At 43.7% G+C, this 15,835-nt stretch overlaps 1 protein-coding gene across 2 annotated transcripts; it reads left to right on the top strand.

Moving 5' to 3' along the window:
* The first annotated feature begins 1,515 nt into the window (after positions 1 to 1,515).
* nsd2 (nuclear receptor binding SET domain protein 2) lies at positions 1,516 to 15,419 on the top strand. 2 transcript variants are annotated; one of them, XM_076107237.1, is made up of 23 exons: positions 1,516 to 1,755; positions 3,113 to 3,750; positions 4,172 to 4,340; positions 4,458 to 4,624; positions 4,779 to 4,874; positions 5,036 to 5,455; positions 5,904 to 6,123; positions 6,711 to 6,811; positions 7,028 to 7,148; positions 7,294 to 7,406; positions 7,669 to 7,758; positions 7,958 to 8,084; positions 8,243 to 8,443; positions 8,561 to 8,740; positions 9,532 to 9,688; positions 9,770 to 9,972; positions 10,363 to 10,466; positions 10,567 to 10,836; positions 10,981 to 11,097; positions 11,413 to 11,554; positions 11,679 to 11,785; positions 12,170 to 12,368; positions 12,935 to 15,419. In XM_076107237.1, exons 2-23 carry the CDS (start codon positions 3,142 to 3,144, stop codon positions 13,273 to 13,275), a joined length of 4,254 nt encoding a protein of 1,417 aa, XP_075963352.1. In that variant the 5' UTR covers positions 1,516 to 1,755; positions 3,113 to 3,141; the 3' UTR covers positions 13,276 to 15,419. The 2 variants fall into 2 exon arrangements, with proteins under 2 accessions (XP_075963352.1, XP_075963353.1); XM_076107238.1 differs by lacking the exon at positions 4,779 to 4,874 and having other exon boundaries at positions 1,517 to 1,755.
* Positions 15,420 to 15,835: the final 416 nt, after the last annotated feature.

Here is a 15,835-nt window from a genome sequence, read left to right as displayed (position 1 = left end):
GCTGTGATTGCAGTGTATGCGAGAGGCCAAACAATACTTAAGACTTCCTAGAATAGATAAAGGAACTGTGCATAAAAATGGGTCTCCAACCACCTTTTTATTTGTCATTCAGAGCAGTAATATTGCATCAGGGATGGTGGCTTTTATATTGAAAGGCAAACGTATGCAGGAAGTGGCTGATATTATTTCAGATGGTTTCTGGTCTCACTCCCTTTATCTTCCTCTGGTGGCGCTGCAGCTTGAATTGAATGTACTTCATGATACTTCAGTGTAATTCACTGTGTTCTATGCATTGCATTTATTTGGGATCAATGCGGATACTGATCTTTAGATTAAAATGTAATTATAGGACCTCAACTCACATTAGGTCTCTGGTTTAATATGACCAGTGTCACCATATCCTCCAGAGCAATACACCAGAATGTGAAATATACACCCACGACTATTGTATAGATATTGCATTATAAAGGTCCCAGATTCAGAGTTGTCACTGTTTCATCTGATCAACTGTAAAAACTTAATAAGTTGCCTAACATGAGACTGCTTGGACTGACTTGTGGTTTAGGGTAGGTTAGATTATAGTTAGACTTTAACAGTTTTTAATGTAAATACATCATGTACTTACTGTACTGTACCAGCCTACTATTGTTTTATGTATTAATGTTATGAAGTGGACATGTATTTGATGGTGGCATACTGATATAATAATCATTTTATCAAACTTTTACTGATGTAAAATATGGTTTAAGCGTTAATCACAATCAGCTTTATTTGCCATGTATGTGTACTGTTACGTATAATTCTATGTCCTGCTGTGAATGTTTGTGCGTGTGTATGTGTGTGCATGTGTGGGTATTCTATGTCTTTGAGTTCTAGGTGCAGCTCCCTGATGAGTGATTGAGGGCACCTGGATGAAGGTGTGGGTTTTACCTATAGAAGTGCCTCCTTGCTCCGCCCTCGCTCTCTCTCATCTGCCTGGCACCAGACCCTGGTCTTTAGTTAGATTTGCACATTACAGTTTATTTGTGTCCTGTAACAAACTAGCACCTGTGGTTTTTTAATCTAACTTGGTGTTGGGTCCCTCCTTATGTTGCAACTTCCGAGCCGGTCGTAACAGTACGTATACATGGAATTTGACTCCGGTTTTCACATTGCTCCCAATGTAATAATACAAATAAAAAAGAAAAATATATTTTTTTAAATTACATTAAACACAGAGTAGAACAGAGAAACTAAGCATAAACATTAAACATATAAATATAAATAAATGTAAATAAATACATATAAATACATATAAATATACGTTTGCCATATATCAGTAGTCACATCTCGTTTACATTTTTGTTTTAAGAAACAAATATACATACATATAGTGTCTGTAAGTTGTGAGCACTAACTATTTGAAATGTCAGACGGGAGACACCGAGGTCAGGGGTCAGCTACTTCCTACGGTTGGGTTTTTTCCTTCTTCTTTGAGGTTTATTGGCGGTTGGCAAACAATTAATTGGTACATTAGCGCCACCAACTGGTCGGGAGTGTGGATCAGGATGTCTAGTACTTGTGGGTTTTTTGAAAGGACCGGTTGGAGCCTCTCTGAAGCTCTAGACCAATCGGAAGTGAGTATTTTTCGCGCTGGTTGGCCGCAGAGTTTGAGTTTCCCGCAAGCTTTTGATTCGGCTTGAATGAAATCCTTCGCTTTTTACATGATGAATACGGACATATTTCCACTTTAACGACCGAGAGGAGACCCAACAGGTAACTACAGAAGAAACGGTCTTTCATGTTATTGTCATCCCGGAGGATATTTAGCCGGCGCGACCAACCATTTTAGCGAGAGAAGACCTGCTAGCTAGCAAGAGAGGACCTGCTAACGCAAGCTAGCTAGCTGACTGCGCTAGCTAGCTTCGGCTAGCTAGCATGGTTAGCTTTTCTTTTTCTTTTTTTTATTAAACGAGCTGTCATGGCGCCTACAAATTGAGTATAAATCAGCGAAAACAGCGCAACAATTGTAACACATTACTGCAACAATCATCAAGCTGTTACGCACATGCGTTTATTTATTTAGTCACGTGTTTTGTTTTTATCGGGTAGTGTAAAATAACTATCTTCAACTATCCAGCAAATAGTCCAAGCCGACACCCCAAAGCGACTTAGACTATTTGCTGGAGTGCGACGTAATGGCTGACCGTAGCAATGACAGAGATGCGATTGTACGTAAAAAAATGGTTAAATTAAATGTAAAATGCACAATATATACAATGAGAACAGAGTAAAAATATTATATATAAAAAAGCACAATATATACAATGAAATAGAATAATATTCAATTAACTAACTAACTAAACAGTAGTGCACATATTAACCACACAAACAAACAAACAAACAGTGTTATAGTTGTGTGATTGATTTGGCCAGAAAAATAGCCAATGCAACCTGTTAAGCTTTTTAACTGAAGTGGTTCAATTACATAGATTATTCGCACCCCAATAGCATTACTCCGACTTGTCAACTGCTTCCATTTCCGCGGCTTTTACGCAGCACACTTAGCCACCCACTCATTGGACATTCGCTGCATGCGGTGGAGCTTGCTTTGCAGCACAGCCTCCTGAATTCTCCACACCGCTTTGCACACAGACGGCAGCTAACTAATCCTTTCTGCAGGAGAAAGCAGACTTAAAATTGTCTCGGTCAGAGGTTTCCACCCGTGGTTTTTGTTGGTGTGCATGGGATTTAATCAAGATTTGACTTGATCTCGTTCACATTAGTTGTGATTAGAGTATGTGTTTGTATTCTTTTAGTATACAGAGGTATTGTTGCTTCAGAGCTTTGGTCGATCGAGACACTCGACTTTGTTATTTAAAGCATCCAAAGCTTCGGAGATAGAACATTCCGTGACAGGTGCAGTTTTCTCTGTCGCCTCCAAAGCTCACTGTTCATGCTCTGCTGGGGCAAGTGAGTGAGTGCCATTTTGTAGAATGTGTAACGTTATGCTCCTAGGATTCATATCCCCAGAATGCCATTTTACAAAGAGCAGCAAAACATTTATTGCATGCTGTGTTGATGTTGTCTGATGGAACCTGTGGAATAAGAAGTTTCTGTTTCTGTGCTGTAGCTCAGTGAGCCTGGAGGGGGTTAAATGGGATGGACAGCAAAGGTAGCTCCCTGCCTTCGATGCCCGAACCAGCCAACCCGATCAGCATGAAGCAGCCACCGGAGTCCCTCAGTGTACGGAAGGGTGGGGGGGACATGAGCAGTGACCCTGCTCTACTAATAATGGACAAAGCTGCTGCCCAGCTGGCCGCCACACTACAAGACGGTGTCCTTCAGAAGATGGCCGGCCACAGTCACAACAACCACAGCCACGAGAGGCTTAAAGACCTCACCTCCCGGGTGCTGAATGGGGACCAAGACATGCCGCCTAAGCTCTGTGCTCCAGAGCCACCCATGTTTAAGGGTGCCGAAGCCCCTGCTACGAATGGCACCCATCAGCACAATTGCACTCCTCATACTGGACATGAACTGAAAGCGACGATACCCCAGGTGGTGAAGCAGCCGTTGTTTGAGCCATGCTGTGCCAATGGGACCAGTTTGTCCACGGCCACCGAAGATGCTATATCTGCACCGGAGAAGAGGCAGGACCTGAAGAAAAGGAGGGGGGGGCCTCACAAACCAAACCTCGGTTCTTCTGCCGTTCCGGTTGAGCCACTTGACCGCACCAATGCTGGAGGTGGAACTGGAGCAGCTGATGAGGTTTTGCTTTTATTCCTACTTTTTTAAGAAACAAAGGATCCATATTATTTTTAAGTGAGAACTTCTGTTTGTCTGTGGCAAATATATAAACGACTAACAAGACCCCAATAATGTGCTACGGTTATGCTGACAGATGGTATTCAGACAAAAGGACCATACATGTAAATTTGAACAAACAGCACCAGGCCTCATATGTACAGCTGAATACACAGTGAATGTTTTCCAACAGAGATGTTACATCTTTAAACTTAAATGAACAGCTGCAGAGACTCAATGTATTGCATGTGAATTATTGTAAAATACTGATGGAGAAGCATATGTGTGTGGGAACGTAGTTGATTTTAGGAAGGAACGGGTGTTGATCCTTGATGAGTTTCTATTAGTATCTATTTATTTACTCACTATTCCTTCTCTTCTCCAGCCTGATCTCATCCCACAGCTGACGGAGGAGGATACACAAGAGTCCCCTGTGCTGATCAGTTTTTCTGTTGGTGATTTGGTTTGGACCAAGGTGTCGGGGTACCCCTGGTGGCCTTGCATGGTGACCACAGACCCAGAATTTAACAATCACATCAAACCGAAACAGAAAGGTGAGTTACGGTCTCTACCACCTGCATCCATTTGCATTAAGTGATGTGTTGAAGTAAAGGAGTCGGTGTTTTTATACCATTATTCATTTTATTGTGTTTTCTTGTTTCTGTTTTTAGCCGTCAACAGTAGGTTGGGCCCCCTTTACCATGTGCAGTATTTTGGAGACGCCCCAGAGAGAGGCTACATCTTTGAGAAGAACATGGTGTCCTTCACCGGGGAGGATCAATACCAGGAGCTCAGCCAGGGCAACAAACAGCCAGCCTCTCGCGTCATACACAAGAAGGTAAATTGGCTTCTCCTCCTATGTGATGTCCCTGCCTGTTGAGGATGTGGTCTGCTGTCGTTTAGAAAGACTTGGCTCAGAAGTGTTGCAACATCAAAACATTGCACTTCCTTAAAAAAAATTCTATAAAGTTCTCTCGTCATTACATTTCTAGAAAGTTGCATTCCAAATGAAGAATCGGGCCTTTTTTAAAACGGATACGTTTGATATCAAGTCCTCTCCTGCACAACTGTCACATGCTGCTGATCACGTGTGTAATTTTGTTTTTAAATATTGCCCACAGTGTAAAATGTATTTGTTCATGGTGCTCTCTTGGTAGCAACACGTGTTCCCCAGTTGAACACAATGATTAAACATTACGACTTTGTGTCTTGTAGTAAAACCTTGGTATTTTCTCCCTTTGCCGTGCAGACGGCTCCCTCTGTGCCCCGTAAACTCCAGGCTCAGTGGAACATGGGCGTCATTCAGGCCAAGGAGGCCTTCATCATGTCACTGGATGAGCGCATGGTAAACTTCGCTTTTCTGTACGATGACGACGGGCCTCGTCTGAACCCCTGCATCCTGGAGAAGCTGAGGCCAAAACAGAGCAACGAGATGGACCAGGAAACAGAGTCTAGAGTCGGCCCAGACCTCCCTTCACTGCCGGTGGGCCCTGCCGGCCCAGCCGCCTCTCGGTCCCAAGACAGCACTTCAACAGAGAAAACACAAGCACCCAGAACAAAACTCAGCTCGGGAGAATATCGAAGAAGGGGCAAAGGCCATCTAAATAATGTCCTGTTGAAAAACAAAGTTTCTTCCAAAGAAATACTTCATCCGCAGCCGGCCTCACAGGTTCGTTCGGACAACTCACTAAAGTGTTTCATCAGCTTGTGTTTTTTTCATGCAGACTCGCAGACACCTGTTCGGAGAGCAGGGACACGTAGGAAATGATAAATATTGGACTTAAAAGTTCCGAAATCAGACTAAATGTAAAGTGGACCGTAGTCACAGGAAACGGCATTTCAGCTCAGTATAACTGGTACAAACATGCGAGTGGTTCATCTCATCGTTGACCTGCGTTATAGCTGCTGCTGTTGTGAAGAATAGGCTTCAGGTATAAATTCATATTTTAACCTTTCAATGTGAACTAAAATTAACAAATTCAAGGTGTGAAAATACAAAGAGCATTCTGGAATGGAAACCGTTGTGGAACCCTGATTTTATGATCATATTTCGGCAGCCTAAGAACGCTTTTGCCTTTTTAAGATGATGCCTTTTGATACATTTGTTTTTTTTATAGGATCCCACCACTTGTGCACCAGATCTACAAACTGAAACAGTCGTACCTCAGAGGAAGAAGAGGAGACCCAGACAGGCTCAGTCTCCCACGAAGACAGTTAGGAGAAGGAAAACATCTGCAACGGACAACTCTTCTGACCCCGGGAAGAACAGGAAATCGGAGCCGGTTTCTTCGACAGACAATATAACGGAGCCGGTCTCGCTTCCAGTTTCTGCTCCAGGTTGGTTGAAAGTTGAAACCCGGGCCGTGTGTTAAATCCGGGCTTGGCTGGTATGTGTTTACCAGAGCGGTGGAGTCTGCTGCTTAAATTACCACATGTGGCTAGTAAAATAGTGACGTGGTTGGTTATTGTGGAATTTATCACTTAATGTGATATTTAAGAATTCTCCCTCCTGGTTGTATAAAGACGGTACGTTTGTGTAAATAGTTTGTCCTTGAATGTATCCAAAGTGTTGATTTTTAATGTCAAATAACACCAAAGTCGTGCACAGATAATCACATTTTAATGACTATTGGCTGCTTATTCCCCAACTATTTACAAAGCACAGGAAAACAATAACTAATACTAATAATCCTCGTCCGTTGTAATATACAAAGAGCTTTTCGTTGACGTAGTTGCGGCGTAGTTCAATTTATTTTATTTTATTCAGCCCAGTTGGGTGCTTGGCACATGGTGGGAGAAAGCTGTTTATATGAATCATTAGGATACTCTTAAAGCATGTTGTGTTCTAACCATTAACAGCAGACATGAACGTCTAAATCTGAACCAAATCAGTAAGTTTGACCTTTTCTAACGTTTGTTTTTAGTGAAGAGGCAGCGAAAGAAGAGGTCGCCGACAGACGCGACGGCAGACACGGTTCAGCTGCCTAAAAAGAGACGTAAAACAGGCAACGCTGCAGAGAAACAGGTGAGGTTTCCCTCTGGTGCAACGTTATTTCAGAATCAAAACGCCAACTGTTTTTGCAAAGTAATAGCTGACATTGACAAGGACCTCACTGTGGAGACTCTTCTAGCAAAAAGCTGTTTAAAATGATGCGGCAAGATGTTTTTTTACTACTAAACATCAATACTAAAATGCATAGTAAGCACTTTGTTATAAAGTGTTGATTTTGTTGTTTATCAGAAACCTTCCCAGGACTCGACCTCAGAAGGAACGGAGAAAAAGCAGAGAAGAAGAAAGAAAACCGACAAAGACGTAACAGAAACCAAGAAGAGCATGACCAAGTCTAAAGCTCCCCTCACCGGTAAACCACCCTGTTCATCTGTGTTGACAACTCTTTAAAATTCACATCTGAGACCTCTGCTGTTTGTTCTTGACTCCACAGCATCTCTTTATGTTATGGCTCCGCAGTACTTAGTTTGTCATTATCAAACACTTTGTCTCCACAGAAGAAGACACAGAGAAACCAAAGCGTAGGAGGAAAAGGAAGCAGGATGGAGAGACTGAGATCACACCCTCCAAGGCAAAGAGAAGGCGGGTCACCCCTTGTCCTGATCCCGAGGTGAGGGGGAATAACCCCAGATCAGCACGAAATGTCCTAATAAACATAGAGAAGTTTTAAAGTGCTCCAACAATTATTCAAAACGAAAGCCTGCCAGTGCAAGTTGTTTGGTATTATTTTAATTAAAGTGGTACAAACTGTCTTCAAGCATGAAGACGTTTGATTGTTAATCATGTTGCAGATTTATGGCTATTAAATTCTAATTGTTATGAATCAGCATGGTCTCCTTTATTTAAAATCCCCCGCGTGTTGTTTGCTGCAGGGTTCTGGGAGCGAAGGACGTCCTGATTCTCCGAGTGACAGCTTAGACGGGACGAAAAAGGGCGAACGGAAGAAAGAGTTTGTCTGCCAGGTAACAGACTCCTTATTTAAATGTAGGACATTTATTGGGAAGATGCTGCTTCCCTTTGTTTCTAAATGCAAAGTGTTTTTATACAAATATGCTGAATCCCACTAGTCCTTGTATAATCATCTGTGGGATGTAAACATATTTTCAGCTTTAACCGAAATGTCTATTATAAATCTCTATTTATTTATTTTCTCCCCTACAGACGTGTGAGCAGGCGGGGGAGGACTTGGTGCCCTGTGAAGGCCAATGTTATGGGATGTTTCACCTCCAGTGTCTGGGTCTGTCATTCAAACCTGACGAGAAGCTGCTGTGTCAGGAGTGCAGCACAGGTGAGGAGCTCACACTTTGTCCAGAAAACAACAATTTGTCTAATTTTATTGTCTTTTTCTGACCAATAGCGGACGCTTGTTAACAGATCACTAACCGTTAACTGTCAAGAATAGTGCCTTGGAGGACTGAGACTTCCCCTTCCTGTTTCTCCTCTCAGGAATTCACTCGTGTTTCACCTGTAAGCAGCCGGACGGCGCTGTGCGGCGCTGCCACGTTCCGCACTGCGGCAAGTTTTACCACGAGGCGTGTAGCCGCCTCAACCCGCTCACCGTGTTCGACAACAAGGGCTTCCGCTGCCCGCTTCACGCCTGCCTGAGCTGCCACTACGGCAGCCGCACCAAGCAGAAGTCCACCAAAGGTGGGGCTCTTTTATTCTACTGTTGACACTCTGTTACCTTTAGTGTTACAGCTGGTTGTGAGACTCAAGGTCATGTGCATCCGTCTGATCCGGTGTCTCTTCCACTCCGTTTTGCAGGTAGGTTGATGCGTTGCCTGCGCTGCCCCGTCGCGTACCACGTCGCTGACCTGTGTGTGGCGGCGGGCAGTGAGATGATCACCAACACCGCCATCATCTGCACCAACCACTTCAACGCCAAGAAGGGCTACAGCCACCACAGTCACGTCAACGTCAGCTGGTGCTTCGTCTGCTCCAAAGGTTTGCCTCTCCTCCTCTTTCATCACCAAAGAGCAGTTTCAGAAGACTTCTATTGATATTGTTTTGTCTACTTAGCCAATCAGCACTTTAATCATTTTCTGAGTTTGTGTTAAAATTACACTAAAATCCAGAAAGAAGGTCGTAGAGTTTGTTGAGCAAGATTTAAAGTCCCAGTGAAACTAAAGTAAGAGTCTTTAGCTGCGTATTCCCCAGTGAAACTTCTTATTATTATTTGATTAGACCGGAGCTACAGAGGACTGCGTTGTGGTCTGCTTGTCACTCAAAGTTGCAGTTTATTAATAAACGATGTCATGATATTATTGGCTAAAACTGGTCGGTACAAGCGTATGTGATCACACTTCATATTTCGTTTGACAGAAAGAAAAGATTATTGGATTTTGAGATGAAAAGAAATGTATTAGTTTTGCATATATTAAGTATGTGACTGGGGATGTGATCTAAAAGGGTTTTCATTTCTTTTTAAACCAGTCCTCCCACTTCATCCTCTCAGCTTCTGTGTGTGTGTGTGTGTGTGTGTGTGTGTGTGTGTGTGTGTGTGTGTGTGTGTGTGTGTGTGTGTGTGTGTGTGTGTGTGTGTGTGTGTGTGTGTGTGTGTGTGTGTGTGTGTGTGTGTGTGTGTGTGTGTGTGTGTGTGTGTGTGCTAGTCTGAGTTTTATTGTGCTAGTTTTATCACCCTTGCACACATGACTCACCTGTAAATTGGGGCTCTCTAACCAGCTCTAATGCTTCTGACTTGTGTGTGAACGTTTCCATTGTTTCCTGTGTTGCAGGAGGACAGCTGCTGTGCTGCGAGTCTTGTCCTGCAGCTTTTCACCCCGACTGCTTGAACATCGCTATGCCCGATGGCAGCTGGTTCTGCAACGACTGCCGGGCGGGAAAGAAACCCAAATACAGAGACATTATATGGGTCAAACTGGGAACATACAGGTCAGAGAAACAGATCCCTGATCCAGTACCGTGTTGTCCTGTGTTGTGACCTAGACTCACACCTCTTCTTGTCCTCCCTAGATGGTGGCCTGCAGAGATCCACCACCCCAGAAGCATCCCCACCAACATCCAGCACCTTCGCCACGAGATCGGAGAGTTCCCCGTCTTCTTCTTCGGCTCCAAGGACTACTTCTGGACTCACCAGGGCCGAGTGTTTCCATACATGGAGGGAGACCGGGGCAGCAAGCACCAGAGGACCGGCATCGGCAAAGTCTTCAAGAACGGTGAAGATCGAGAAGAACTGTTCTTAGGCCATTTCTGTAATCCATCGATTAGTCATGAAGACTCGTGAAAGAAAGAGTCTCTTCTTTGATTTGTACATTTACGGTTTAGGTTTATGTACACTTAAAGGAAACCTTTTCAAATGATATTTGAGGACTCTTCAGCATCATATACAGCAGGCCAGCTTTGTCTAACTCGGTTATATAACATGTTAAAAAGAAGATTAAGACGATCTAGAAAAGCAAACATGTTCTAGTTGAAATCTTTTTAGATTTGGAGTAGTTTTGAAATTGCACTTGTTCCATTATACCGACCACTGTTGAGCATCAGGTTACGCTGAACGTTTCCACAGATGAAATGTAATGAGCCTCTACTCTGTCTTGTTTCCTCAGCTCTGCTGGAGGCTGAAGCTCGATTCAAGGAGATCAAAATAAAACGCGAGGCCAAGGAAGCACAAGAGAACAGCCGAAAGCCACCGCCATACAAGTTCATCAAGGTGTGAAATCTAAACGTTTGTCTCTTTGTTTACTACCTTTATACATGAAAATTCCCATCTGTAACTAATGTTTCATGATGGGGTTTTTCCCTCCTATCAGGTGAACAAGCCCTTCGGTAAGGTTCAGGTCTACACCGCTGACGTGTCCGAGATCCCAAAGTGTAACTGTAAGCCGGCGGACGAGAGGCCGTGCGGGTTTGAGTCGGAGTGTCTGAACCGCATGCTGCAGTACGAGTGCCACCCTCAGGTGTGTCCCAGCGGGGAGCGCTGCTGTAACCAGGACTTCACCAAACGCCTCTACCCAGAGACCAAGATCATCAAGACACCCGGCAAGGGTTGGGGCCTGATCTCTCTCCGGGACGTCAAGAAGGTGAGGCGACCGGCTGTCCTGTTATAAAAACGCTCTTTTAGTGGGAAAATGTGCAAACTATCAGGGAAGATTCACTGCCCTCTAGCAACAACAGCTATGAGATGTTTCTAACACCAACACATCGCTGGTTTGTTCCTCAAACAGGGCGAGTTTGTGAACGAGTACATCGGAGAGCTGATAGACGAGGAGGAGTGCCGGGCGAGGATCAAGTACGCCCATGAGAACAACATCACCGATTTCTACATGCTCACCATCGACAAGGTCAGTGACCACACGGACGCTGGAAGTACTTTCTGTTTAGTTCAGTTTGCTCCTCTGTGTGTCGGGGTGCTGTTTACTCGTCAGCAGTGCCATTTCCACTGGGAGCTAGATCAACACAATGGTATTGCATTGGGAGTGTTACATGATGAGCAGCTGTAGCATTACAGGAGTCAATACTACAAATGCATCCTCAGAATCACTGAATCCTATAAATACATCTGTTAAATAATAGAATGACAACGTTAGGAACTGATCTACAGATTGTAAAAGCTCTAAAATAACTTGGAGGCACTTCTTCCTCTTCACGGTTTTAAGGACCGGATCATCGACGCCGGTCCGAAGGGAAACTACTCTCGCTTCATGAACCACAGCTGTCAGCCCAACTGTGACACGCAGAAGTGGACGGTGAACGGAGACACGCGGGTCGGACTGTTCGCCGTCCGTGACATCCCAGAAGGTGAGACGGGTCAGAAACCAGACCGGCGAGGGCTTCGTCTACACGACAATTCAGTTACAACAATCCGACGGACACTTCATCTTTTACGCCAAAACATGTTGTTTTGTTTCTTTTCGTGTTTCAGGGACGGAGCTGACCTTTAATTACAACCTCGACTGCCTCGGGAATGAGAAGACCGTCTGTCGCTGCGATGCTCCCAACTGCAGCGGGTTTCTGGGTGATCGACCGAAGGTGAGCTTCACAATCACAGCTGTAAATGACTTCAGTTACCTGAATACCAACATATCAACTGTGCTGCTTTTGGGACATTAATACAAATTGTGTGTTTGCAAATTCCCGGTATATTCGGTGGTCGGTGTGTTTTCGGGTCAGAGATCGTGTCCCGGTGTTTCTAGCAGTTTGAAAGACTTGAGTTGAGTGTTTTGAGGCTCAGGTTCAGAGAAAGTAGGTCCACTAAAAAGTGATGTTACAGCCTCATTACAGAACAAATGGTGTGTATGGAATTGTACATGCAGCATATCAAGCTTCATTTATTGTCTTTGTTAAAGTGAATTCAGGAGGATGTTTCTTTTTAAGTTGTTTTGAGTGAATTCCAACCTGGCGTCTCCTCTGCAGAACTCAAACGGCCCGACGGCCGAGCCAAAAGCCAAGCGGTTGAAGAGAAAGTATAAAAGGAGGAAACTTGAGGGAAAGAAGAAGTCCGACGACGATTGTTTCCGCTGCGGAGACGGAGGGCAGCTGGTGCTCTGTGGCAAGAAGACCTGCACCAAAGCTTATCACCTGTCCTGCCTGAACCTCACCAAGAGACCCTTCGGTAAGAAACACCGGAAATAATTCACCACACGTAACCTGTTTGTCTGCAAAGTTACTGTTGTAGATTGTATCACTTATCAATAAGAAACAGAGCACATATACATCTAAGTTACATTTTTCCTGTTAACACAGGCCGTCATGTGGTTGACGTAAAACAGAAACACACACACACACACACACACACACACACACACATCCATAGAGCTTTATTTTCTACATACCTTGTTGTTGCAACATGTGTTCATGACTAATCGAATACCTGCTTCAAAGGGCTTTTCTAATACATTTAAATAACAAGACTTCCTGATTGTAAAGCATAGAAAGACTCCACACTGTCTGGTGCAACCTGCTGCTGACAGAGTTAACTACTTAATGTTACGTTTGTTTATATTCAAACAAGGTTTGGATATATCTCTGTACATACAAGGAGTATCACTCTTAGATTACACTCTTTTGAATTTGAATGTGTAAAGATTCAGTTCTCAGAGCTTTCTTTCTGAGTTTATTCCACCACGGTTCATCGTGACGTATTGTGAACTTGGTGTGCTTGGTCCTCGCTCCCTGCAGGCCGCTGGGACTGCCCCTGGCACCACTGTGACGTCTGCGGGAAGAACTCTGAGGCTTTCTGCCAGCTCTGCCCCAACTCCTTCTGCAAGGCTCACCAGGAGGGGGCGCTGCGCTCCTGGCCTCCCACAGGACAGCTGTGCTGTCTGGAGCATGAGGAGCTGGAGGGAACCAACAACCAGGATCAGGGCGTCGCCTCTCAGACCAACGCGACGACGACGACCCCCCCCACCACTGCCGCCGCCGCCGCCGGCAGCAGCAGCCGTCCACCCAAAGGCAGAGGGAAGGCAGAGGGAGCCGAGGCGAAAACGAAACGCTCCAAGAGGAAAGCAGCAGAGGCCTAAAACTAGAGTCTTTGACACCTGCTTCCACGTTCATGAACAGATATAAAGCCCACGTCATAATGTCTCCAACATGACTACAACCAAGGCACTGCACACCTTCACCATCAGGGAACGCCGCTTCTCTCTCTCTCTCATGCTCGGCAGCGGCCTCCAGCTCGCCGCTCAAACCATTTTTATTTTTTTAAATATTTTTTATTTTTCTCTTGTCTGCACTGAGGCGGCGACCCCCCCCCCCCCCGTGGTGAAGCACAACGCAGCAGAGCGACGGTCAGGAGACTTCAGCTTCTGGATTCCTGCTCTTTCTTCCACCAACCAAGCTGCCTGTTTAATTTTTGTTTTATTGTCTTTTTTTTGTGGTTCTAGATTAACAAAAGTAACCGGCTGATATCTGCAGAGAGGAAACGGAAGCAGCTTTAAATAAAACTGAGCAGCAGCTAACGCCAGTCAACAGCAGAGTTTTATAGCTATATCTATATATGTGTATATCAAAGACCAAATCTATGATTACTGGACTAGTGTGAGACATCAAACAGGTTGCCAAATGTTTTTATTTTTATATATAGTATATATATATGTCAGATTTAATATCAGAACACTATGGATAGGCCTCTTCTGTTTTGTAGCCATAGGTTACATTTAACTGTAGACATTTGTTTGCTATTTTACAACCTGTTGTTTTTCTTTTAGCTCAGTTTTACTGTTTAGATTTAAATGATTTCTCTTTATTTAGTTTGGTATCAGGATGCTGAACACAGTTTATCAGGCTGCCTGTGCAGAGAGCGAGGGGTTAACAAGTATCTTGAACTGAGATATGAGAACACTACTGGGAGGTTTCTGGGTCTCTGGTGCTCGGTGCTGAACCAGACATGAAGGAATGCGTGGAACGTTTTTTAAGTTGAGTTTTGAGTTCTCGGCTTTTTTTTTTTTTTTTTTTGTTTATTTTTCCACTGAAGTATCTGAAATCTGAGGGACAAAGATTAATAGATGATTCACATTTTGAAGGTCTCTGCGTCAACCGGCTTCTTGTTGATTAAAATCATGCTGAGGTTTAAAAAGACGGACCTCATCTTTTACACTCTCAAGCTGCATCCTGCTTGTTGTTCACTACTTTAACTCAGGCTCGCAGCACATCTGTTTTATTTGTACTTTAATCACGAAGAGGGTCCAGAAACCTGGAGTACGGTGGAACACTTTAGTCCGACTTTAACTTGAACCACGCGGTGATCTGTGAGCTCCAGCTGCACTTAACGTGTCACGCTTATGCTGTTTGTTTTGTCCATAATTACCCGTTTTTGATAAATACCATTTGCATCATCCAAGTCAAAAGAACTGAGAAACAATCGGCACATATTTTTTTTGAAAGAGATGAGCCCAAAGTCCATCTGACTGGAGCTAGAAACTAAGTCTTATTTGTCCTCAAAAGGCCACCGTAGTAGGAGCTTTGAACCTGTTTCAGATGCATGTCTGTTAAGAGAAAGGAACACAAAAGCTCTCCCTGATCATTGTCTCACATTTCATATTTAGTTTGTCATCAGTGAGTCTCTCTTTTGGGGTCGCTTAATGTTAAATTTAATATCTGACATTCATAAAGACAAATCTGGACTGTTTTGTGAATCGCTCCAAACAGGCAGCCATTTTATTTTGAAGCCACTATCTAAACATGCTGTTTCTTTCTTCCTCTAAAATGTCTCCAAAAACCTAAATTTGAGTTGTACAGGCGTCACCGGGAGGCCGTTTATATATATCTGCACCTTTTCATTTGTGGTGCATTTGTTTTTTTCTTCATTGTTCGCAGGGGGGGTGAATGGGACATGTCCAGAGGTGCAGCGAGTCTCGTACGAGTGTTTTTGACTTTGTACGCATCCTAACCGTGACTTGTGTTGAGTGAATGTAGTCCAGCCAGTTATTTTTGTAAGCACTGTAATTCCCTGTAGAGCTGAAGTGTTATGTTTCATTCTGTAACTACTGTCATAGTAAAAACCAGAGACTAATATGTACATAATGTATAAGTGGTAATAGTCATGCATCTATTGTAAATATCAGTTTCTCTGACATTTTTTTTTTTTTCTTGATGCAGTGCTGAAAAACTTTTCTGCAGGATCTCACATCTGTTGAATCGTGCAATAAAAAGTGAACAAACATGAGATGTTTATATTTACCTCTTGTTAAACTACTTTATATCAAAGCTGCCTTAACTTCAGTGTTGAAGCCTTTAAAAAAGAGTTTGAGATATTTTAAAGGTGCTAAAATTTGATAATTGAGGCATTTAAATATAGCAGCAAACAACCATTTGCTCTGTAAAGATGCAGTGGAGTAATGTGAGTATAGGCCCTTTTCTCAGCAGCCATTTTGACATAGCAGGGTAAACGCAGGTGTGACTGTTGGAAATAGTTATGTTCCATTCTATTTAGTGTGTCACAGCCATTCCAGTGAGCAGCATCGATACCAGGGCCCTGAACCACCGACATGGAACAGGGCCGTTATTAATCACACCTGTGTTTACCATGCAGCCATATTCCAAGATGGCTGCTGTGAAAAGGGCCTATGAAGTCACTCTCCC

Source organism: Anarhichas minor, unplaced genomic scaffold (assembly GCF_050575085.1).
Source record: "Anarhichas minor isolate MPS153535 unplaced genomic scaffold, ASM5057508v1 ptg000038l, whole genome shotgun sequence".
Taxonomy (NCBI): domain Eukaryota; kingdom Metazoa; phylum Chordata; class Actinopteri; order Perciformes; family Anarhichadidae; genus Anarhichas; species Anarhichas minor.
The sequence above is the reverse complement of the archived record's forward strand: the minus strand, read 5'-3'. Positions and strand labels throughout refer to the sequence as shown.

Bases quoted from the DNA above. Each gene is read 5' to 3' on its own strand.
- nsd2 (XM_076107237.1), top strand. From the start codon at position 3,142: ATGGACAGCAAAGGTAGCTCCCTGCCTTCGATGCCCGAACCAGCCAAC. The intron at 11,555-11,678 runs GTGAGACGGGTC...TTCGTGTTTCAG, and splicing joins CGTCCGTGACATCCCAGAAG to GGACGGAGCTGACCTTTAAT. The intron at 11,786-12,169 runs GTGAGCTTCACA...TCTCCTCTGCAG, and splicing joins TTCTGGGTGATCGACCGAAG to AACTCAAACGGCCCGACGGC.